The following is a 25,469-nucleotide window of genomic DNA, read 5'->3' as shown; positions in this document are numbered from 1 at the left end:
GTAAAACTTGTGTCACAGTGTCACTACATTACAAGCAATAGCAGTAATGTCCCATCTTCTATCAAAGAATGATCATGTACATTGATTCTCGTGCCTTATTTTTTAAGCTACGTGGGAAGACATACAGTGTATATTCCCTTTCCAACAGAAGGTCACATTAATCCATGTTAAAAGAGAAAACTCATCCAAATCCATTGATATGGTGCAAAATGCTCATCGGTCGTTTTTGTATTTTTCTTTTTCTTTCTTTTGGTACTATTCGGTTTTGGTACCCAAAAACCGATACCAAACCAATACCGATACCTAGCATGTTATATAGGTACATTCATGAATGTGCGCATATTGTATGTTGTATAGATACATTCATCAATTATATTGTATTTTTCCCCATAACTCCATAACTCCATAACTCAATGAAAAGCATTTGAATTTAAGACATGCCTATTATTAATTCAAATAATAATTCTAACATGCAATGCATAACAAAATCTAGATGATCCAAATTTATATTAAAACGTTTTCTAACCTATTTGTATTATTAGCTTCATTATTTAACGCCCCCACTAAATATATTTTCTAAATCCGTCATTGCGCTTATAAAAAGATATTATATAATGGTTATCTTGTTTTCGTTTATATAACTAGGGGAAAAAATGAGTGGAAGATTGTTTCACACCTAACGTTGATTAAAAACTCTTCACATACTAATTTTTTTAATAGTTTTGCAATCCCGTTTTTGTTTTTTATGTGATAAATATTGAAAAATTACGATGTGATGTGATTTTTACTCAAGTTGGATGTGTGTCATTCTCATGTCCACTTTCTCGTATCACTATTGAGAAAATAATATGAATATCTAATATTTATAAATGTATATCATCTTACCTAAGGGTTTTTTATTAAATTTTATTTTTAAATTAGCCTAATACACAACAAAATCGTAATGAAATTTTAAAAAATTGCAATGAGATTCAAAAATCACATTAAGATAGTAAAAATCACAATAAAATACTATAAAATCACGATGAGATATAGAAAATCGTAATAATTAGTATAAAATCTCATTGAGATAGGAAATTCGCAATAAGATTACAAAATCGCAATGAGATTTTTTAAAATGAAAATTTTGACTTTTTATTCCGAATTTCAATTTCTAGCTGCGAATTTCAATTTCTTATCATGATTTTCTTGTGATTTTCAAATTTTATAATCTCTTTGCGAATTTATGATATATTATTGCGATTCTTATTATCTTATTGTGAATTTGTGATTTCTGAAATCTTATCATGATTTTGTAAATTATATTGTGATTTTTTCTTTATTATAAATTTATTGGGTATTTTATGAAAATAAAATAAAAAAATTGGACTAAATTGACATATTTTTTATATAAGAAAATGTTAGGTAAAACATGCAATACCTATCTTAGGTAAAGCAGATGGGAGATTATGTAAAATTCAGGAAGAGTTTATATAAAATTCAGGGGCTATGTATGTTTATCAAATTCAAAAGTTTAATTTGTAACATGTATAGTTTGCAGTACCGATATTTTCCAAAAAAATATATATTGGTAACGGATTTAAGCGTTTAATTAACTCATTTCAGTGGCACCCATAGACCGCCAAAGATAGCTTTTGAAATTGGAAACACCCCCAAAAACACACACACACACACACTAATACACAGATTTAGGTCTGCCGTTGATCGTCCGTCATTCTACGGCGAGCTTTTCAATGACGATGAAGATGACGTAAGCTGCTTTTGATTAGGTGATATTATCGTCATCAATCGAAATGCATATGAGATTTGTCGATGGAAAGCAACAGCAGCAGCAGCAGCAGGTTGCCTGACCTTTCCGATCAAAACAACAACAAAACGACGCCGTCTTCCTTTAACTCTGTCCTCCTCCGTGATGTTCAAGCCGCCGTCAAACGACATCGTATTATCTCCCCCCTCTCTCTCTCTCTATATATATATATTATTAGTTATTCAAAGTCTTGATATATGTATATGCAATTAGGGTTTTTATTTGTGTTTCAATTGTTACTTTTATTTCTGGGCAAATTTTGAGAAAAAGGTTATATCTTTAATTTAATTTCTCATTTAGGGGAACCTAAATTATTTTTGAAAAATAAATAAAATTAGAAGTTCTAAAATTTATGATTTCAATATCTTTTTTGTAAAAACAGTTAACAGATAACCCAAGGTTTCCTAATTTAGGAATCAAAGTTAGTGTTCGAAATGAAAAAATTACTTTTTTTTTGGGTAATTTATAAACTTATGCTCTTTTTTTTTTTGTTTAAAAATGTTTTACATTTTCCTAAGGAAATCTATATGTAAATATATTACCTTTTTCGGAATTTGCTCTTTATCTATCTGGTGTTTGAAACTGTCATGTTTGCATTATCCCAAAGCCAATCAGGGTGGGAGGTAAAGTGGGCCCGTGTTTCTTGTTTATTCCGTTCTCTCACATACGGTATTAGACTATTAGTAAGGGTGTGTAGGTCGTTTAGGTGGGAATGAAGGGTAACATGATCTTCGTGGTGAGATGGGAAAAGTGATGTGTAGCTAATGTGACGCCTGTGCCGTCGTGGGTTGGTTGGTTTTTTGCATACGTGGGATCTTACGACTTGTAAACTAGGTACCACTTGGGTTTATGGAAAACATAAGCTACTGAAATTTTGGTAACCAAACAAAGGTTATGAGCTTGAGTGTAAGAAAAACCCATTAGCTTAAGCACTCATGAGCTCTTATAAGTTGTGCCCATTAATTAATGTTACTGCCCAATTTATAGATGCCATCTTTTAAGCCAGATGTCTTTTGGAAAACAGTCTCTGTACGCCGTGTAGGGGTATAAATTCTACATTTTAATTCTGTCATACCCTGCATATATGTGGGATTGCTATTATTGTATAGTAAGAATAATACACGTTGAGTTTTAATTTAAAAGTTCAGCTTGCTTTTTCTACTGCAGGTGTGATACCACAGTTAAACAATGTCCACGTAAGACGGTCAGTGGTTCCTCAAAGGGAAACATCGAAGAGCTCTGGCCTGATGATAGATTCCAAAGCAGATGAAGCTCCTAAACAACTATGCGATTGTAGAAATAACAATATGGTTGATTGGCCCTGCTTAAAATGTAAACATGTTCTAGATGGCCCCAAAAAGGTTCGGTTTGCCTCGGGAAAGAGTGCACAATCTCATGGTAAGATTTTGTAGTTGATTATTGAGTTATTGTATGCACTGCACAATGTCTATGTAGGGTCTGATGACCACATGGGACCCAAGAACAACCAATTTTTTTTTAACTCATATGGGTTTTGCTTCAGCAGAAATAGAATACGGCGTAAATAATCAACTGGATGTCTCAACTGCTCCCTGCCATGATGTGATTAACCAGAGTTTCTATAACATGGAAGTTGATCTTGGCTCAAGGTCTAATGATGAAACATCCTCTTTGGTGGTAAAAGGAACAACAGTAGTTCAGACTCAAGTTGACCCTATAAAAAACTTTCTGCAGCGTGACTTTGGCCACCAAATGACTTCATCTTCTGTTGTTGGCTCAAATTGTACTGCAACAACATTATTGAATTCGATAAATGCTCCCATGCTTAGTTCAACAACCCGGAACTCCCAGCCTTCTCATCATGGTAGCTCACATGTTGGCAGTTCATCTGATTTGGACTATCAACAGATGAGGCCAATTGATAATATCAAAATATCAGCTGATCAGAATCTTTCTGCTGCAGTGGACCCTAATCCCAATAACAAATGTGTGCTCCCGACGAATCCACAGGGCAAAGAAACAGGGTCAAGTGGTATGCCTAATGATTCTCTTCTGCTTGTTGACAAGTCAACCAAAAGAGAAAGTGATTTTATGGATTTACAGTTCCAAGCTCCCATATCAAATGATCAAATGTACGACGTGAAGCAGGTACCCGTGGAGTCTGCAAAAAATGAAAAGCCTGCTTCCAAGAAAGATGTGTCAGCACCTCGTAAGAGAAATAATGACCATGATTCGTATTTCAAGGTTAACGGAAAGCACTACCAGAGGCTTGGAAAGATTGGCTCTGGAGGAAGCAGTGAAGTCCACAAAGTCATTTCTCAAGATTGCACAATCTATGCATTAAAACGGATAAAGCTTAAAGGTCGTGATTATGCAACCGCATATGGTTTTTGTCAGGAAGTTGTATATTTAAACAAACTCAAGAAAAAGGACCACATTATCCAACTCATTGATTATGAGGTACGTGTGCACTAGATAGACTATCACTTGAGTGTTATGTATAGTTGCCATTTGGCCTATATGCTTTCTAGACTCGAGCTATGGGTGATGGTTCCTTTTCTTATTTGAAAATATGAAATGATTTGTTTTGGGGTTGATTAGACATTTATGATTCTTAAGAGGGGAAAATCTATGAGGACTGTCTATGGATTAAGATCCTGCAAGATCATTGAAGGTGTTAATTATAAAAAGGTTAACTAAAAGGGAGTTAGATACCTACAAATCGTTGTAACTGGATGATTCTTGACTGCTTCTAAGTTCTAACACCCATCTTCATCTTAGGTGACAGATAAGGCGTTGCTCAAGGAAGTCATGAGTGGTTCTATGAGTAACAAGGATGGCAGAGTGAAGGATGATGGTTTGATATACATGGTTCTAGAGTACGGTGAAATTGATTTAGCTCACATGCTGTCCCAGAAATGGAAGGAACTGGACAATTCCAGCTCAACAATAGATGAGAATTGGCTTCGTTTTTACTGGCAGGTTTTTGTCAACACCTTTTATCCTTTTAGTTTTACTAAAAAATATATTGGCTATATAATTATAATTCGAAACTAAAAGACTAGGAATATTAATTTCATTTTTTAATTTGAGAAGAAAATATTTCAAGTTGGATACCAGAAGTTGATTTTCATTCTGCATGTAGGGGCTATTCAATTTCGAGCAATGTCATATGTTATGGTCGCCTCTTTCACTGATCATTGTATTACGGAAACTTAGCCGTTTACATAATTACACCTATTTTTTGTTAGTAGTGGACATTTGTATTTGAGACAATTAAAATCAGCAAGGCGGACAATAATTTTGGGATAGAGGAAATTAAAATTTTAATGTGTTTGCTGTTAAAGTGGAAAGCTCCAAGGGAGGCCAGTCTTGCATAAAGATGATAAATGTAGCAACTCTCCATGCTTGATGTTTCTCTAGATTATGTCTGTCCCCTTTGTGTATAAAATTTGAAACATTAGTTTTCCTACTATGAGTCATGCATTGTGATCGGAAACAACCCCAAAGTATTCTAGTTTGCGAACATGAAATTTGTAACCCCCGTAATATATTTGATCATGAAAATAAACCACTAAAGCAAAATTTAGGCAAAAAGGCTCATGTTTTTGCAACCATAAAAGTTTTTCCACATGGATTTTGATGAAGTAAAACAGTTATAAATGTAATTCACTCTTTAGCTATTATTCTATCAGTGTATCACATATATATATACCTCACATAAGACCTTGGGGAGACAGGGTGATGGTCGAAAATCCTTCTTTGTTGTTGATGGTCCAATTATGTGGACTTTGTTAGTTTGTTTTTTCTTGGCATAATGCCAAGTATATGCATGTGTTATTCTTTACTTGAGAAGTCGCAGAGACTTTTAAATTGCTAATAATGTTTTGTGTATTTATTATTTTGAATAAATGGCAGCAAATACTTTTAGCTGTTAAAACAATACACGAGGAACGTATTGTGCACTCAGACTTGAAGCCAGCTAATTTTCTTCTTGTTAGAGGTTCACTGAAGCTAATTGATTTTGGTATAGCAAAAGCTATCTTAAGCGACACCACAAATATTCAACGAGATTCTCAGGTTAGTCAATCAGCATATCCAATTCTTATGTATCAAGAGACCAATTGTTGTCAAGAGTACCAGATAGTCATAGTACTAGAGGCAACAGTTTTGACCTTTTTATGAATGACCAATTTTGCTATGCTTGTAAGAATATTTAAAATGGCTGAAATAGGTCCAACAGGTCGAAGTATTCCTTATTATAACTTTTGGAATAAACTATCATAAATCATCTTTACTAAATTATAAAGAATTTTCCACCCGCACTTTCAGAAATAGTTAGAAAAAAAGACATGCAAAATGACCATTCTACCATTAATGAACCGCTATTTGGAAAGAGTTGTAAGAAATTACCCAATTGCCCCTAATGAACTAATTTACACCATAAAGCCTTATCTTCTAAAATATCCCCACTACCACCTTTACTTCAATTACATTTACATCAACCTACACCACTCGATACCGCTACCATCACCAATAGTTGCCGCCATCACCAACAGTCGCCGCCACCACCAGAGCGACATTGCCGCCACTGTTGCCGCATTGTGGGGGTACCCTTCCAGTTTTATTCTAAAACATTATCAAATTTGATATACTCAATGTTCATAAAAGTTTAGGACAAGTGTGTTGGTTCAACCTAGACTATTCACTGTCCAACCTTCCTGGCCCGCCCTTTCTGCCATTCTACAGGATATACTGAGTTACATTTCTCCAGTCCTGAACCATAAAATTTGTTGCTGCAGGTGGGTACACTGAGTTACATGTCCCCCGAGGCATTCTTGTGCAACGAAACAGATGCTAATGGAAATATAATAAAATGTGGCCGTCCATCAGATATTTGGTCACTTGGTTGTATTCTTTACCAAATGGTATATGGAAGAACACCCTTTGCTGACTACGCTACCTTCTGGGCTAAGTTGAAAGTTATCACAGACCCGAATCATGAGATACATTATGAACCACTATCAAATATTTGGCTTCTTGATCTGATGAAGAAATGCCTAGCATGGGAGCGCAATGAAAGATGGACCATTCCACAACTTCTTCAACATCCCTTTCTTGTCCCCCCAAGTCCGACTGCAGTGTCTAACCGTAATATACTTCAGTTAGTTGCTGATTCTTGCATTGAAGATCCAAACCTACTTGATGAAATTTCAAAACTTTGTCTTCAACTTAAGGAGCAGCGATCTAACTCAGAATGTGATTGATGTAGATAGAGGCCAGGCTCATTTGTGTCTAGATTCTGCTGGGTGAATTATGTTTCTACATTAGGTGGATAGACAATGATATGACAGTTGATTAGGTAGATTTACTGTTTATATTGTATTATGAAACAGTTGATGGGAAATCGGAAAACATGTGATGATCTTGCACATTGAGCTTGCCTCATTAATGAAGGTTATGTAACACTAGCATATCGATGCTTGTATGTTTTGGAAATCGTTAGTGTATTTAAAAGTTGGAATTTAAGTGTGTATTTTTATGATTCTCTTGTTCTACTATTCTTGTGGCATAATAATGAAACATATCTTATTTAACTTTGTATATATAAACGTTACATTATTATACGAGTACTATTATAGTATTATCATGGATTTTTCAGATGATTTAATTTTCAAACTCTGTATCATTGTAACTCTAGGTGTTTGGTTTTTACAGTACTTAATGGAGTCAGTCCACTTATAAGTTTCCTCATATTGCATTTCTTTAGGATTTGATCTATTACATCACAAAGAATGGAACGACATATGAAGCAAACCTCTTCAATATGTTCCAAAGACTGATCTGGCGTGATTGTAGGATCGAGTGCAACAGCTTTTGAGAGATTAAAAGATGTAGTGGTGCAGGAACTTTTGGTTGAACTTGTTGCTATGTTGAGGGCTTGAGGCAGTGCCTTTTAATATGGTGTATCTAGAGTAATAAAATGAAATATGTATCAAGTTAACCCGGACAATGGAATCTAAAACAAATTAGTTTGCTTATTATTGGATTAACCTCATTAATGAGGAACACCCATACTTAGTATATGGTCAAGTTAACAGGATATATTTAACTTTTCAATTTTTCATCATCTCTCTTCTTACTTGCCTGGTCCAAACAAGTATATATAGCATTAACATGCATGTGTTGTTTTTTTCTCTTCTCTAACAAATGCAAATGTTTTACCCAGTAAATAAAGGTGCTTTAGGCATTTTCTAATGCAAGTCACTTTGGTTCAAATAGATGTTATGTTGTTTTCCTTGATGGTACCTTCTTGACACAAAAATCCGGATATTCTCTCCAAGAGATTTAATCCTATAAACTAGAGTCTCGATTTGCTAGCAAAAAGTGCAAAATACTAAGTATGTTTGTAATTTCCACAGTCGCATGTTTGTTCATCATAATAATAATATTTAAAAATGTGTAAGTTAGCATTCATGATGTAAATTGGATAGTTCTTCAATAAGAAGCCTTAGTTTCTTCCTGAGAAGCATGAGCCGATCTTGCATTTCAGAAAACTCATTTTTCATAATCCTTTCGGCATCTTGAATAAGTTCCTCCTTAACCCCTTCTTGCAATAATCGTGCTCTTAACTTTTCTGTTGACACCATAACACTGCTTATCGGATGCATCAGCTCAGAATTAGACATTCGTGGGAACATCCGCTTGACCTGGTTCAAAGCTTCCATCCATTCCAGTTGATCTTCCCGAGTGTTTGCCTTCAAATGCAGCCTTTTTGTGCCCGTAAATACTGAAAATCTTCTGTCATCTGTTCTACTTTCCAGAATAGATGATACCTAATGAGAAAACAACAAAATCTTAACTTCTCACACAAAACAAAACCATCAAATTGTGGAAAATAGAATAAAATAAAATCGATAGGATATGATTTTCATTATTAACCTTGAGGTGAAGTTCGCCAAGGGGCTTGCGGTGGTGAGGCAAACGGCTGCCTATAACACGACATCCTTTATCGTTTTCTTTTGAAATCATAATTTTGTCAGGGCCGTGAATGGTGTAATAGGAAAGCACGCCATCCTGTAACACAAACCATCGTGGTTTCCATCTTTTACAACAATTAACCCACTTATGTAATATCCCACATATCTTTGGTGGTACGACAACATGAGCCACCCCATCGGAAACGACATGTTGGTTGTTGATGGCGGAGCCGGAGGGTAGAGGAGCAGGCATGGTCAGTGATGGGCACATGGCAAAATGTATGGATGTATGTTTGTGTGAAAGGAATGGTAAGAAATGGGAAAAGTGTGACATCTGGTTACTAGAGAGACAAAATAGAAGGATACAAAAAAACTGTCATCAATATGTATTTGTGGTTCTAAATCAAATATCAATCATATTTCTTTTTCCTCGTTAATATTCATCATACATTACAGACACCCACACACATGCACACCCATGCATAAGAGAATCACCATAGTCGATAACACAAGTCATTTTTCGACTGAACCACACGTTCTTCTATCGTTTTTTTTTTTTGTGTACTTCGTTGCTAAGCTCACTGATTTTTCGTTGTCATGCACATTGGTTTTCTGTACTTGTAGATTTCAGTATCGTGATCCTATATCTGTGCATGCTGGATGCTCAATTCCTAACAGGTAAATATATCTCATGGATGACAAATTGACAATCTTGGATTTACCACTCGTTATGGCTGACTGCATATATAAAAAGTTAGAGGATTACGTTTAGTCCTTCCGTTCTAAAAGGTCACAAGCAAGTTGTTCAATTTATCTTGGTTGGTAGGGTAACGAGTCAAGGGCAACGTTTAGCCCATGGCGGGCTGACTCACAAATTTTCTTTGGAGACTTTTGGCTTGTGTCTTGGTCTTTCGCCATTGTTACCAGTGGAACACAAAGAAAGATGCAAGTTTCAAATCAACTAATTTACAAATTACAAGTAAATTGATTAAAATTGCCATTAAACTAGCCTGCATCTTGTAGTAACTTTTATGAGTTTATCCTTTGCAACTCAGTATGCAGACAGTCCATATTCGTCCAATGGTTGGGTTGAATGCAATTAACAAGCAACTGTGCTTATACTTCAGACTGTCAATCAGCAACGAAGAAGATATCACTGATGTTCAATCATGGGACAAGGTTCACCAAGGTGAGTGATAAAGAACACAAGCAATTGGCGTTAGGCCCTATATCCAGGGATTCACTAGTGGAGTTGGGGACAATACAGAAGTAGATAGAAAGGAAAAAAACAATTTGATTATGGTTAAAAAATGAGAAGAAACAAGAAAAGTTTACAACGTTCTAGACTGATCATATGATATCGATCAAGAACTTGAGAAGAAGACAATGATCTGTAATGTACAGCCTAGTAATCAACGATTTTGACATTTTCATTAACAATCAGTAACTCGGTATTATGAAATGAAATGAAAGCTTAGCTGATTGACTGATTCTAATTGTCTTGACTCAAAACAGCTGCTAACTTAGCATGGATGTGGTCGACTCCAGCACGAGGAGAGAATCTTGGAATCACTTCCTGCAACAACTCTAATGTCATTATGCAGATCACTGAAAATGTAATGACATGTTCAAAAGCACACTAAATTTTTTTATTATTTTTCTAAAAAAAAACCCGTAACAAATGGCTAAACGTTTTCAACATTAGATGTGGCCAAAACACCCTTAGTATACTAAAATATCTGGCTTTCTGCTTCTACAAGTCTACAGGTTTGAGTCATCATAGACAACAGCCAACCGTTAACACATTAGTTAAGATTATTAAGCGATCATCACAAATCCTTGAGCACTGACAAGAAAATTTGTTGATTAGCACTCTGTAACCAAATTATGAGCTAAACTTTACTACAAATGAAAAACATTTTGTGCACAAAAAGTCGATATGTAGAGGGAAGCTAAGCAACCCTAGGCTACTAACCACAACTCCACAAGACAATGCATACAAGCATTCATCAAATAAGATATTTGCACCGATAAACATGTATACAAAATGTGTATACCCAAACCAACTGAGTTCACACTTATATTAAAATGTGCCTGAGAACTTGTCGACTGGTCATCTTTAGTATTTAACGCATATAACAGCCCATTTGAACAAATCTAGAGTATAGAACATTAAAAAGCTAACTATACATCACATTGCAAAAATATTCAGAATCAGAACCCCAAAAACCTAACCTAACTACCTAAGATCTAAACGTCAAGAATGCGGCGGTTTTCCATCTGAATGTTAAGCATTTTCTTGATGAATGATCAATGATGTACTACACTAAAAACTAATCAATTTTCAAAAAGTTCAATACTTTCATATTCAGCATCGAAAAGGGTATTTGCCTATGCAATTCAATTGAAGAAACAATAAAAAGAAAGAAAACCAGGGCGTACCTCGGTGCCATCGGAACGAAGTCTAGCCAAGACAGGAATCTCAAACTGATATGCTTTCTCCCAATCAGGATTACTAGTTATATCCCTTATCTGAAACACACCCAAATCCCACACATACAAAAGATAAACCATATTTGAATAAGTACCAAAACATCATAAAAAATAAAAATAAAAATGAGGGGTGTTTGGTTTAGCTAATTTTGAATGCTTATTTGGGTTTGGCTTTTTGTGTCTTATTTTCTTTCCTATTATCACAACTTAAACAGAAAAGCAGCATGGTTTGGATCAGTGGTAAACAACTGACATCTAGAGACAGAGGTCAAGGGTTCAATCCTCATCCCATGAAAAGGTTGGAGGGTCTTTTCTGCCATTAAGGTAGAAATGGAAGCAGCCTCTCTACTTGGGTAGAGCTAAGGTCTGACTACATCTTAACCTCCCCGTACACCGTCGGGGCTCAGAACCAGCGGAAAGCGGCAGTTTCTTTCTTTAGTCATAGGTCCAAATATAATCAAGAAAAGTGGTATTTTTTTAATGATATATAAGCCAAAATAAGCTAAGAAAAGCAAAGCAAATCACCCCATACAAGGAAACAATATATAATCTGTGGAAGTATTAGAGTACCTGTAACTGAACATTCTGAAGAGGGTATGAATCAGAAGAAGAAAGGGAGAAAGCAGAATGAAGCTTTTCTTTAAGTCCATCACATAAACAGCACCCTGGTTTTGAGTATAGTATCAGCTGTTGCTTTCTTGATGATGATGTGTAGCTACAGGATGTAGTGGAAAGATTTAGGCCACGGCGGCGGGTGAAGTTTATGATGGTGGCCGGTGATGTTCTTATTGCTGGTACCAGTAAAATCGAGGCGGCAGCTGCGATGGTCATTTTTGGTATTTCTTATTTGGTGGCTGGGAATTCTGGGGATGGAGAAAGAAAAATAAGATGTTCAATGGTTCCCAAAGTTTTAACATAAAATTACTCCGATAAGAACATTTAAAAACATTATTTTTTTATTTTTTATTGTAAAGTTAGTTTCGATTTAGATATGTTGGAGACAAATTTAATCAATAAATCGTTGGATCTCCAACCCTCTCTACATGGAAAATATCTTGAGATAAGAAACCCAAGACTCGAACCGAGACCTTGGGAAAAATTCACCTCCGGGGCCCACATAGTGGATTTAGAAGATACCTCTGAACAACCCACCTAAGTGGAGTTGGTTCTAAAAACATCATTTTAATGCATTAAAAATCCATAAAACTAACATAGTATATAACTAATTATCATTATTTAAGTGTTTAATGCATCAAAATGTAGTTTTTAAATGTTCTCACCGTGTTTTTATTTTAAACTGTTCTTATTTGATTATTTTACGAAATTCATACCCATAACTTTATACGTTGCTAATTTCTTTTTTGGTTTTTATCTTATTATTATTATCCGTGCTTAATACAAGTGAACTAGACTAGATTAGAAACTCACGTTTACACAAAAACCCTAAAATAAACACTATGTAAGTATGTTACTCGATTGTCAAACCATGAAAAACGACATGTATAGAAAGTAGCCAAGAATTTTAGAAAATTAAACGACATGTATAAGTTCATTAGCCATTGACTGTGTTGTCACTTTTAACTCTTTAATTAATTAGGTCATCCACCAAGACCGTATATGTGTGGTTACTTATGTATAATTTTTGATATTTCCCTAATTAATTAAGTGAACCACCTGTATATATGTAGTTTGTTATGTAATATGGGGTTGTTTGAAACCTATTTGGAGGTTGTTTTTTGCTATTTTAACTGCTGTTTAGAGGCCGTTGCACAAGGTGGGAATGCACCAGCCGCAGGTCCAGTAATCGTCAATAGTTCAATTAACATACTGAATAGATTGAAACCCTTCTAAACAGGTAATGCAATGAATTTGCTTTTGATTAGTGTGATGTGAAGTTGCAATAAGTGTAGTTACCAGTTTTGGTATTTGGCTTTAAGTTATCTCCAGAAAGCTAATGTTAATTTTTTATCCTTCCATGTAATTTGATTCAGATATAAAAATATTGTAAAATGTTTTCTCTAAGGTAACCTTTTTCTTATAAGGGATCTTATCGGAATCTTATACATTCTCTATCCCATGGTTCCGCATTTAAAGCCCAGATTGAAGTTCATGCCTTTTTAAGACCTTTTTAGGATTTAGATTTCCTACATTTATGTTCTATAGATGTCCTGATGTTTCTCAATGAATCAAGTAATTTTCTAACTTTTAACCACATAATATTTTAAATTGTGTCATATGTATTCTATTAGAATTAGAATATAGAAAGTAACTGAGATAGATTTTTGTAATTGTTGTCTACTTGCTAGAATGATTTTAGGGTCAGTTTTGGTAAATACATAAATACATACACTGTATACACTAGACAAATTCACTGACCATATTTCATGCAACTCAATGCAGGTCAGTATCTGCAAGCTCAAAAAAGCAAAAACAAAGTCGATACACCACCAAAGATCAACAGCTGAGCCAAAACAACATCCCCACCTATAGAAATATGTCATGGAAAGTTTTTTGCGCAAATGTCAATCTTCAGAGTAGCTGTAAATATATAATGCTTTTTGCTCACATACCAAGTTAGAATAATTGTAAAAATACAATGCTTTTTGTATCAAGTAGTGCATTCATTTTGAAAATAGTTCGTGAAATATAATGTGCACGGCTTGAATATAGTGGAACTAGAACTGAAGTTGTAACGATGCCGCCCATTGGGCGGTGTGAACTACCTAGTTAAGAAAGATGGCTAGTGAGTAAAGTTGGGCCAAAAACCATTGTGGTAAGTTTGTCATGGGGCCGAAAGAACATTGAGGCATATTTTCTTTAATAATTTGGACTATACTTGCAAACAATGTAAATTCTTTAAAGGTCAAACTTCTGTCCATTATAAGCTGGGTCACTTCCTCCAGGTTTGTCAAGCCCTAGATGATCTGTGAATTTGTTGATTATAGCCTATAGGCTATAGCAACTCGATGTGGCTATTAGAGCAATCCTAATGGGTTCATCACTTCGGCTCATTATTTCCCTCATCTCTCTGTCGTTCAAAATAAAAAAAATTCCCTCATCTTGTTAATATCACATAGCACTTTCTCCATTTCATTGGGGCCTCATCCTTTATTTTATTAGTTTATACACATGTAGTAAAATTAATGTGAGAAAAATTCACATATGAAAATAAATAATTTTAAATATAACTTGATTTGTTCATCTGTGAATCAATATGTATCATTCGCATATGGGAGAAAATTTACTTTGAAAAAGAAAGGCATTCTTTTCTATTTTAATTCTAATTTTAGGAAATTAGGTGCGTTATCGCTTTGATTTATCGTGAGCTAGGTTTCAATTAGGACGTTTAGGCTTTAATAATAAGATAGAAAAGAATGGCTTTTTCACCAGGGTGAGAAGGTTTGGAGACTTATACAAACAAAGAGTCTTTTTTTCAAATGATAACCAAATGACAACTGCCTCTTCATGCTGAGAGGGCCTTGCATGAGAACCCAAAAAAAAAAATTAACCTCTCAAGTACCAGTTGCTTTGCAGGTAGGCCCACTTAGGTTAGAGGGGGATTGTCCCTCAATTCTTACCAACCCCTGGCGTGTTATGTAATCGACCTGTTGTTAGCTTCAACTCGTTTGAATAAGAATCTTCAATTACCTCTGCTGTCGTCAATATCTTATTCACTCAAGGCGCTTAGAGATTTTTTGTGTTCATATAAACATATCAAATATACGGAGACCCATACATCTTCAATCCTTCATCACGATCTCGTCCGTTAACTGAAGAACGCAACCAATGCTTGAAGTGATGGGATGGAGCTAATGACCAGTGGCGGATGTAGAGTAATAGCAGGGTGGGGAACGAGCCACTGTCAAAAAAAAAGCCCAATGATTTATTTTTTTAAAGGTCTAGGCCCCAACCCTTTTTAACCAAAGCCATTTGACAAAAAGCCATAAACCAATTAATTACTAATTTAGTGTTCCACAACTCACCAATTGACACACGAGCAGATGGTTTTCCCCCCAAACTCCTATAAAGTGATCTAATGTCCCTCAGAATTTTAGTTTTTTTTTTAGCATAACTCTTTTTCACTACAACATTGTATTTGGTGCTGAAACAGTGCAGAATTATGCCGTTTTGGTGTTGAAACGGTGTAAAATTGCAGTTGTTTTTGCTGAAAATTATGGTTGTTTGTTGTAGAATTATGGCTATACTTTTAGCTCTTTGATCGTATAAGGTATTTTATATGCTGTTTTTCTTAATAGTTTAAGGTAAATTTTTGCTAATGACATTGATTGATGGGCACTTATAAGACTCCTTTGACACTGCTCTTAGAAGACAAAGAAAAACAAGCTATAGATATCCCATAGAATTTGAGGGTATAGCAAAAGAAATAGGTCCTATAATTAACGATTAGATATTAAAGTCATTCAGCATTAATGTTTTAAGACATACTAAACTAATTCCTAAACTAATATAAGCATTACCAAAACGTTTTAACACATTATGCCAACTTAAAGTTTGTATATTTTATTAAATTATTGGCATATTCATTTAGAATTACGACCCCTTATAGATTTTGGGTCCAGTAAAATTGCCCACTTTGCACGGGTCTAAATCTGTACATGTGGAAAGCCCTCTTGGCTAACTAGATTATATACTGGGTTGCACACTTGCACCTATCATTAGTCCCATTTCTTAACTTTACAAGTCATTAACGATGATCTAATATGCAACATACGCACTTCTCACATCTTTCTTTAATGTGTTGTGGGTTGCGCCTTTCTTTACATGCATTCACTTTGGCAGTTTTTACAGTAAATCTAATCTGCAACTCTTGCGTCTTCCCAAAGTTATTTAGACCTAGTCGAGTCGGTGTATAAATGTTGGCTATTCATTATTACAGCTCTACCAACCGAGCATATATGGCTCAATAATAAAGGTATTAATGCATTTGCCAACTTTTAAGTCTTGTTGAAATGTCTTACCAATAGACCCACACAATACCTTTGCCAACTATAAAAAAAATGACGTACTCACGTACATTCAATGTTCAATTCATGGAATTTCATTTGTACATACTATGTTTTCTAGAAGTTTTTTAAGTAAGACTATTTATATTTCATCTTTCCCATTGTGTAATTAGATTTGTTTTTTTTCATTTCTATTTGCTTTTAATTGTTGAAAACTCTTTGTAATATATACGCAAGGTTTAAATCAAGTGGTTAAAACATTTGACCCAAGAGATAGAAGTCAAGGATTTGATCCCTACTCTTTATAATGTCGAATGTTTTTTTTACTTTAGGTAAAACCTAAAAACAACTCTCTACTTTATATTGAGGTAAAGTTGTATACATCTCAACCTACACATATATATGCTTTCATACCCGCAGATGATATTGGAACTCATAACCCGTAGAAGTGGTATTGACTATTGAGTAAATGAAGTAACTTTCTTTTTTCTAAAATCAATGTAATAAACTCATGAGCAATTTCATCAACATAACTGAACCAATCAAATCAACCATGTCACTTTGGTTTGGCTTTGATCCACAAAAATCTTAAATCAAACAAATCCGTTGGTACATGTTTTGTTTTCTTATACTAATCGAATCATATCACAATTTTTCTATGTCCCATCGCATCTCATCGTATATCTTTTCTGATCTATACTTGCCTTGTTAGTTGATGAACCTTTACCACACTAGAAGATAGTGAATATATGCCTATCCAAATACTCTGGGTATGTTTAGCAAAAGTAGCTGTAGCTTTTAATTAGAGCGGTAAGTTGTAGCTTTTCATCAAAACTGTTAGCAAAAGCTTTTATTTTTTAGTTGTGTTTAACATGATAACTGTAGCTGTAACTAAAAATATAGAATGAATATTAAAAAATAATATAAAAGAAACCCAATCTTTGCATATATAATATATAATACTTAACCTAGCCTACAAAAAGATCTTGATATATAAACTTAGTGACAGCCACAGCCCACATTGCATTAGGTACAACATACACAAACTTTTGTTAAGATGTTTACTAGTTAGTGATAGCGAGCATAATACAATCTCATCTGACATCCTGTTATTATTTAGTATTGTCATATGTCCTCACATAGGTTATTAAGTAATTATAATATGAAAAGCTTGGAGCTTTTCATGAAACGTTAATAACATCAGCGTTTCTTAAAAGAGCTTTTCAACAAAATTAAAAGCTTCAAACTTTTTTCACTAAACAAAGCTTTTTTCACTAAATAAAAATTAAAGCTCTTGAAAAGCTTCTAAAAAACTTGTGTGAAACATAGCCGTACATGTTATTGCTAAAAAAAAGTATCATTAAAAACTTTGAAACATGACTTATCATATGATAGGAGGAAATCTAAGAATCTTAATGCTAACTAGGTATCAACAAATATCATGTGTGAGCAACAACGAATCATAATAGTATTATAAATATGAATACGAATATGTATAGAATCCCTTCTTTTTGAAAAGAAATACATAAATTTGAAGTAATTTTACTCAACATTATTTTCTATTTACTAAATGAGATGCTTCCTTTTGTTTTGACTTAGGATATGAGATGCATGCTTCAATGACCATTAATCACATGATCTTCCACTAATATATATGTCAGGAAGATACAACAATGGTCGATATAATTTAAAATCCTTCAACTAATAAAAACGTATCTATCAATAAACTAAAATAGGATTGAAATGTTCTTAAAACGACACATGACATAATCCTTGATCGACACGTGTTCTTTTAATTTATTTATTTTGTTAAATTAGCTTTTTTAGTTGTATATAAATTCAATTTTCTTATTAGACTTTAAATTTAACTCTAGCTTTTGGCTTATTAATACAAAAGACATTATAAGCTTATTTGATTTATCGTTTTCTCATTAATAAATTCTCTCTTTTTTCTTTCTCAATTCTTCAACTTTTATTACTTATATTAATTATAATAAGTTATTAACATGAATACTTCAAAATTATAATAAGCTATTTGACATCATCCACTATGCTTACAAGTTCCAATTTTGATGTGGTAACAAAAATTTAAGGTAAATCCAAAATTTTATCTAAACATATATTATATTTATCATCAATTTTTTTAATAACAATTTATTTCATACTCACAAATCATGTATGAGACATATTTAAATTTTTTTATGATACAATCTATATAGCTACCGTACATTGTACGGGTATTAGGACTAGTTATATTACAAATACGTTATATGATAAAAAAATGTTAGCATGCACTAATATATACAAAAATCCTTATAACCAAGTTTTATTGGTTATATGATAAAAATTCTATAAAAAAAATATAATTTAATAAAAACATATTATATTAAAAAAGAAACTTTTATTGTAAAAAAATTAAAAATTTATTTTAAATATAAAAAATGATGTAAAATATGAAAATATTAGTTTCCAAAGTTATATCATTAAAAACATTAATTGTTAATGTCTACAAACTTAGATAAGAAAATAATAATAATTTAAATTTATTGAAAGAAAATTAAATTAAAAAAATAAATAAGGTATTGACATCATCATTTTTTTTTTGAACATCAGTGGTAATTGAACTCAGCGGCATGCCTCTTCATTGTCCGGTAAAGATCGACCACGTCACCAGCACAGTCAATCCGAGGGCATGACTGGCGGTGGAAGTCCCACTACCGTTCTGGAGGAAACTAGCTAAGTACTAGAGAACATGCTCCACCACATTGGCAAAGACTTCCCAATATGTCTTTCAAAGGTTTTGAACCCATGACCAACATTTGGCTGAAAGACATAAGGGACATTAAATGTTCAATTGGGCTAAATCCTAAGGACTATATCACATCATCATTAAATCTAATATTTCTAATTAAAAACTGAACTTTATCTAAAGGTCAATATTTCTTCGATTATAAATTAATGTTTCTTTTTTATATATATTTAAAGATTATTACCAAATCAAAGGACAAACGGATCCTTTAAAAAAATGGTCCAATTTGCTATTAGGGATTTAAAAAAATAATTGAGTCCACACTATGGAGGAAATTTCAACCGGGAGTTAGCTAACACGATATTTAGCAAACAAATCTTTCCGACCAAGCATAGATTATGTCATTCATCCATATATAGTGGTATCGAATATGGTGGCTCAAAGTTTATATAAAGACAACAAATATACTCACAAAATATATTACGGATATGGTGGCTCAAAGTTTATATAAAGACAACAAATATACTCACAAAATATATTACGGATATGGTGGTTATGATGAGAAATTAATAAGTATATTTTTGGTTTTAGTTGGTTCAAGAAGTCAGGAAGAATTAAAATGAGGGCTTTTTTTTGAGAAAGAAATGGGTTAATAAAATGATTCAGACAAGAAAATTATGGTTGCAAAGCTTTTGATTTGGGGTGAAAATATTGTGAAATTAAGGCGAATGAATAAAGAAATTCCTAAACATCTAGACATTGAATCCTCGAAAATATTTGTAAATTCCTAAACATCTAGACATAGAATCCTTCTTGACTTTAAACGTATTCCAACTTTAGAATCCCCTTCTTGACCATTTGGTATGTCTTTTTCAAAAAAGTACTAGTTTATTTAAATATATTTTGAAAGTGGTCATTTCAACTTTAGAATCATAACTAAATTGAATTATACAACTTTCTAATATATAAATATATTTGAATTGAATATCCAAATCATAATTGTATTTAAAAATTATATATTTTAACAATCTTTTTGATTTAAATATATTTGAACATTATTATCCAACTTTTTGTGTACATGTCCAACTCAACATCCACTACAATGAAAATCTGTATCAGCATTATGTACTCTCTATATTCCAAAATCCACATATCAGTGTCATTAGAAACATGAGACATCCAATATTCATTGCATATGCTTCATATATATTTACCATAAAGCTAGTACTGATAATAATTTATGTACACTTTCCATATCAATCATTCTAATGTGACACAATTGACATTTAGGCTCCTTTATCCTGTCATGAGGTAAATTTAAAATGTAAAATCTTCATATATAAAAGCCTTATGATTTTACCATATTTACTTAATCAGATTAATCCAAAAGAATGAATGATTTATTGCATTTATTTTGCTTTAACAATTATTGACAACAACATATAAACAAGAATTACATAAGTAATGTAACAATCAAAGAAGTGTATCAGATCTGGCTGGCAATCTCTTGAAGAAATTAACAGGTACCGAAGGCATCCGGCTTCTAAACCTGGGATGCCGAAGCCAGTATAGCCCGAACAGAACCGCGACCACTTGAAACGGGGTCACGTACAAAAACACTGCCCAAACTAACGCGATGATAATAAAAATTGCGGTAGCCCTTGGGTCTCTCCAGCTAAGCAATGCCATTGCCCGTTCACCTTGTGTCGCCAAATCCCCAACCACAGACTGTACCCGGCCTGCAACACTCCTCATTCGGTCATACCTCATTCTGACTATATCCGTGGGACGTGAAGTTGGGAAAGTGTCGAATTCCTCGTCTAGCTCATCAGGGTGTGTCATTTCAGCCTGCGATATACGTGCATCCATATGAGGTGGGTTTCGTGGGCGGAATCTGTAGTTCCACAACCCGATAACAAACAGATAGAGAAAGATTGTTGGTAGTATTAACTCCGGGTAACAAACAAGTATCACGAACAGGATATGGACCAGAATCGTGGTCAACGGATTCCTCCATTGACAAATCCCATCTAACCAACGAAAAACCGCAGTGATTCCTGATAAAAGAGACATAATCCGATAGAAATTCGCTTTGCTTCTACGCAAACTAAACATATGGTAATCCACATCAAGCATGTATTCAACGTTTTCACGTTTGAGTGGCGGCTCAGCTCTGCTGAGACGAGTCGCCACAATTACCATTGCTTGGTGTCGAAGCCAGTCAATGTGCTTGACCGATATGGGCTGGACATAGTGCATTTTGGGAAGTAAGGGTCGACCATATTGAGCCACCATGTTCACCCAGGCAACACACGTGAAGCGTATGGCTAAGTGGAGCTCACCATGCTTCTTTAGGCCCGATGGCGTTAGAACCAACAACGGATAATAATGTGTGTAAATCCGGTCTGTTTCCAACGTTGATAGACGAATTCTAACTTTCCCAATTCTTTGATCTCGCGACTCTTCCTTATCGTTTATATGACAGTTGTCAAAAACGCCTACAGTGATCACAGTACACGGGTCGTATACTTCCCAAGTGTATTGCTCGTTCCAACGAGGTGTTAGAGTGTTCAAAAGCGTTCGAGTTCTGACCCATTTGTTGCCGTATTTCGCGACACAATAGGCATCAGTCATTCTACCTTCCCGCATCTTCATAGGGAGCAAGTTTTGAGCACTTAAAATTCCAAGTTCAAGAATTCCAATACTTGGTTTCCTTAAAATTTTTGAAGATGGCTGCAAATCGCTACTAAAATGTGTGGCCTCATCAAGAACATGATAACCAGCATCCAAACACAATCTAAGATGAATCTTGCTCGAAAATCTCATCTCTTTTTTCTTTTCACCTTCTTCCTCCCAATGAGACGGCTTCCCTAGATCGATCCACGATGCTTCTAAATGCTTCGTGGAGTCGATCCTCTGGGGGATTCGTCTCACCGGGATACTCGTCCTCCCAACACAGATATCTTTTCCTTGTCCTAACCGATCCTCAACACTGATTACAAGGAACTCATCGAATGGTTCAGATGCAACAAACATCAACTCCTCCTGCCAAGAAGGGTTCAGGCTACGAACCGGTGAGACTCTAGTGGATCGCAATTGATTCCCGAGGTTTATTCTAACATAAAACTCGGGCATCCTGCTGCGATCCACTAGGATAAGATCTTGAGCTTCAATTACCTGAATTCTTAAGTAAAACAACTTTGGTGAAAAATACACATTCGATCTCGTATTTGAAAGATTATGATGACTAACTCCGTGAGCATCCGAATGCCATGCTCCCGGAAAAGCCTCATCCGCTTGCGTCCCCATCCAAACCGCAAGCATGAGTTCCCCTCTTGTTTTCATACCATTTTTGTCTTCCAGTCTATACCATTGAGGAGCTAACGGACTGTCCGGGGGCACTCGAGTTGGGACGTCCACTATATCGAACCTTAATTTTCCAACGAAATCATCCTTCGTCAACAAATCCTTGTCTTTCACCACCAATTCAAGTATGGTGGATTGCAATCTCTCTTTAGAAAAAGCGAAAACCTGGTTCCAAACCGGATACTGATTCTTTTCATGATGCCTTGTTATCCCTTTATAGTTTCCAAGCCTCACTTCTACATAAGGATCCAGACTGCCGGTGATATCCATCACCGGCAGGTCTCTAGCTTTCACCACATTCACATACAAAAAGTGCATCTTCTCCACAAGATCGTAAGTTGTTGCTGTCTTATCCGCTCCACGGTACCCCATACGCGCCGCCACCGGCGGGCGTGTCTCCACTAACCCAAAATTAGGTGGTGGCTTTTGCCCAGGGAACTGCATATGCATCATGTTAGCTGGTCCGGCTCTCATGAAATTTGCTTTACTTTCTACATGAGCCGGACCAGCCGACACAGGCGGAGGAGGAGGCCCACCCCCACCTCCCCCTCCCCCTCCGCCGCCTGTCCCAACAGAATAAAAAGTTCTGACTTCTTTCTTCTGTTTTTCTTTACTTTTATTCTTTTTTTCGTTATTCTCACCATTATTATGATTATCATCGTACCTTTTGTACTCATTCTGGAAAGGAAAATGATTATTACTATGTTTCGTTTCATCGACTTTCGGGACATGATTTTGTTTCCCATCATTCCAATCATTTTCATTAAAACCTCGGTCTTGCGGCTGCATGTACGGCTGCTGATGTCGTTGCTGTTGTTCCTGTACTTGTAGCGGTACCGATTCCTTATGTGAAAATTGTTGTTGTCCCTGGCCGACAACAACATAAATTTTAAGGGCGATATCTCCTCGAATATTCGAAAACAACCCACGTTTATCAAGCGGGTATCTTTGAACTAAAGCATCATTTTCATTAAACGGGACAGACGACCCGGATATCCGAACACGACCAAGAAACTTGTCATGCCCACTATTTTTTTTGTCACTATAAACCGTAACTTCGATGCTTGAAAAAACGAGTTTTGTAGGATCATCAACGTTAAAAATAAGTAATTCGTTCCAAGAAGGAAAAAGATCTCTAAGTTTAGTTTGAGTACGTTGTTTTTGGCCTTCAAAATGAACTTCTACAAAAGGGTTGGCTGAACCTTGACCATCTTTTGGCATAAGGTCAGCTGCATCTTTAACTTCTATAACAAGTTTGGCCATCTATTTTTAGTTTTTGTTTCCGAATTCCGATGGCCAGCCGGCCGGAAAGTTGGAAAGAAAAAAAATAATAATAATAATGAGTGAGTGAGTAAATGACGTAGAAGCAAAGGGGTGAAGTTTGGTATAGTGGTGGTGCGGGTGGAAACGATGTCGTATTGTGATGTGGTGGGGGGCCTATTTTTGGTTTGTGGTGTGATGTGGTGTGGGTGAATGAGGAAGGTTGAAAGCGATTTATCTTTTTTTAGTTAAAGAGAAAACAATATTTTACATCTTGAATACTCCCTCCGAGGCTCCGATAGGTACACATTCTTAGAATTCTTGTTATAAAATACTCCGTATATTTATATTATAATATTTGAACATTTTATATTTGTTTTTGTTGACTGCATAAATACTAAGCTAATAAGCTTTATTAAATTTGTTTGACAAATAATTCTATCTCTCAAGATGTATATATATACATGTTTATCTATGATTTTTGAATTTCTAGAAACATAAATATTATCTTCGATGCGACATATTTTCTACCCTTTCATAACCTTTTCATTAATCATTTTTTTAATGTCTATGTAATACTCTTGATATCTTTTAAAAATATATAAGGAGACATTTATTTATAAAACATGCATTGTTTTAAATATATAAATAACTAGGTCTTTTACCCGCACGATGTGCGGTTATTTAAAAATGTTGTTTTAGTTGTATGAATATTTATAATAACTTTTAACAACTATACATTATTTAGGCATGTACATATAAATCTATATTATCATTAAATGAAAATTTTTACATTTATTGAAATAGATCAATTTAAAATATAACTCTTATTATTTATGAAAGTCTTTGCATTTATATAAAAATATACGTTATCAAATATTCATATTAACTATCACATCTTATACTTCATGCAATACTAATGAACATAAAATGAAGTTAAAATGTAAATATAATGTAAAATCATAACGATCTTTTATTTTTTGCAAAGTGATAAGTGACTTATTAGAACTTCATCACACTCTTTCAAAGAAAATAGTTTCATAAAACTTACTTCATCAAATAATAAAATTTGTAAAAGTTGAAAAGCTTTAATTAGATATAGTTAGAAACCAAATTCAAATTATAATTAGATTACAAAGAAAAAACCTATGATTCAAATTACGTTGAATTCACCTAGTAATTGATAATAGTTTTTTTATAAAATGTAAAATCACCACCACGAAAAGGATAAAAACTATATTACAATGTGATATATAATATTGGTTATATTGGATAATAAAATTAAAAAATAAATAATTTGAAAACCAAATATTTTCCAATTTTAAAAATAGATTTTAAATTCATGCGGTTTTTATTATGATATAGAATGTGATTTTTTACTTTTATTTTTGTAAGATTTTGTTTATATATAGATTTTATTTTTATTTAATTTAATAGTTTTAGATAATATAATTTTGTAGATTTATATATTGTAAAAAAATATAGAGATACCATATAGGATAAAGACCTATGTGGCAATTTTAAAAAATAGCTTTAAATTATAGAAGACTTTAAAATGTTAGGATAACTATTGTTTTAATAGATATATAAATGTTGTAGATTTATTACTTCCCTTATTTATTTATTTATTTAACTTAACATTTTTAGCTTTAGTGGAATAACTAGCATTGACAAGAGATTTCGAAAGAAATCATATCTCACGATATATCAAATCGCTGTTCAATTTGCCTTGTGATGGTTACTTAATATCTCAAAACTATAGTAATGATATTCACATATTGTTGATTATAATTATAAAAAAAAACTGCTAAGTGTCACTTTTCGCGGGTTTAAGCCCTAATACTTCGGCGGTGTACGAGAAAGGTAAAAAA

General features: G+C 34.1%; 4 protein-coding genes across 4 annotated transcripts; 1 reads left to right on the top strand and 3 right to left on the bottom strand.

The window, feature by feature from the left end:
* Positions 1–1,679: 1,679 nt before the first annotated feature.
* Positions 1,680–7,331, top strand: LOC122579927 (serine/threonine-protein kinase MPS1). The gene is made up of 6 exons (XM_043752190.1): positions 1,680–1,939; positions 2,975–3,205; positions 3,333–4,246; positions 4,568–4,768; positions 5,705–5,866; positions 6,589–7,331. Exons 1-6 carry the CDS (start codon positions 1,813–1,815, stop codon positions 7,051–7,053), a joined length of 2,100 nt encoding a protein of 699 aa, XP_043608125.1. The 5' UTR covers positions 1,680–1,812; the 3' UTR covers positions 7,054–7,331.
* Positions 7,332–8,174: 843 nt separating this feature from the next.
* LOC122578651 (oxysterol-binding protein-related protein 1C) lies at positions 8,175–9,963 on the bottom strand. Its single transcript, XM_043750659.1, has 2 exons — positions 8,729–9,963; positions 8,175–8,622 (listed from the first exon to the last, which is right to left on the bottom strand). The coding sequence occupies exons 1-2, from the start codon at positions 9,098–9,100 to the stop codon at positions 8,254–8,256; spliced, it is 741 nt and encodes a 246-aa protein (XP_043606594.1). The 5' UTR covers positions 9,101–9,963; the 3' UTR covers positions 8,175–8,253.
* Positions 9,964–10,036: 73 nt separating this feature from the next.
* LOC122578652 lies at positions 10,037–12,152 on the bottom strand. The gene is made up of 3 exons (XM_043750660.1): positions 11,830–12,152; positions 11,209–11,298; positions 10,037–10,342 (listed from the first exon to the last, which is right to left on the bottom strand). The coding sequence occupies exons 1-3, from the start codon at positions 12,088–12,090 to the stop codon at positions 10,259–10,261; spliced, it is 435 nt and encodes a 144-aa protein (XP_043606595.1). The 5' UTR covers positions 12,091–12,152; the 3' UTR covers positions 10,037–10,258.
* An 8,198-nt stretch (positions 12,153–20,350) lies between these two features.
* Positions 20,351–23,700, bottom strand: LOC122610028 (FT-interacting protein 7). The gene has a single exon (XM_043782999.1). It carries the CDS (start codon positions 23,599–23,601, stop codon positions 20,446–20,448), a length of 3,156 nt encoding a protein of 1,051 aa, XP_043638934.1. The 5' UTR covers positions 23,602–23,700; the 3' UTR covers positions 20,351–20,445.
* Between the last annotated feature and the right edge of the window lie 1,769 nt (positions 23,701–25,469).

This window comes from Erigeron canadensis, chromosome 8, assembly GCF_010389155.1.
Source record: "Erigeron canadensis isolate Cc75 chromosome 8, C_canadensis_v1, whole genome shotgun sequence".
In the NCBI taxonomy this organism is placed as follows: Eukaryota; Viridiplantae; Streptophyta; class Magnoliopsida; order Asterales; family Asteraceae; genus Erigeron; species Erigeron canadensis.
Note: the sequence above shows the minus strand (reverse complement) of the source record. Positions and strands in the feature narration are given on the sequence as shown.

Bases quoted from the DNA above. Each gene is read 5' to 3' on its own strand.
- LOC122610028 (XM_043782999.1), bottom strand. From the start codon at position 23,601: ATGGCCAAACTTGTTATAGAAGTTAAAGATGCAGCTGACCTTATGCCA.
- LOC122578651 (XM_043750659.1), bottom strand. From the start codon at position 9,100: ATGTCACACTTTTCCCATTTCTTACCATTCCTTTCACACAAACATACA. The intron at 8,623-8,728 runs GTTAATAATGAA...TTTTCTCATTAG, and splicing joins TTGGCGAACTTCACCTCAAG to GTATCATCTATTCTGGAAAG.
- LOC122578652 (XM_043750660.1), bottom strand. From the start codon at position 12,090: ATGACCATCGCAGCTGCCGCCTCGATTTTACTGGTACCAGCAATAAGA. The intron at 11,299-11,829 runs GTACTCTAATAC...GGTGTGTTTCAG, and splicing joins TTCAGAATGTTCAGTTACAG to ATAAGGGATATAACTAGTAA. The intron at 10,343-11,208 runs GTACGCCCTGGT...GAGTTGTTGCAG, and splicing joins TTCGTTCCGATGGCACCGAG to GAAGTGATTCCAAGATTCTC.
- LOC122579927 (XM_043752190.1), top strand. From the start codon at position 1,813: ATGGAAAGCAACAGCAGCAGCAGCAGCAGGTTGCCTGACCTTTCCGAT. The intron at 4,769-5,704 runs GTTTTTGTCAAC...AATAAATGGCAG, and splicing joins GGCTTCGTTTTTACTGGCAG to CAAATACTTTTAGCTGTTAA. The intron at 5,867-6,588 runs GTTAGTCAATCA...TTGTTGCTGCAG, and splicing joins ATATTCAACGAGATTCTCAG to GTGGGTACACTGAGTTACAT.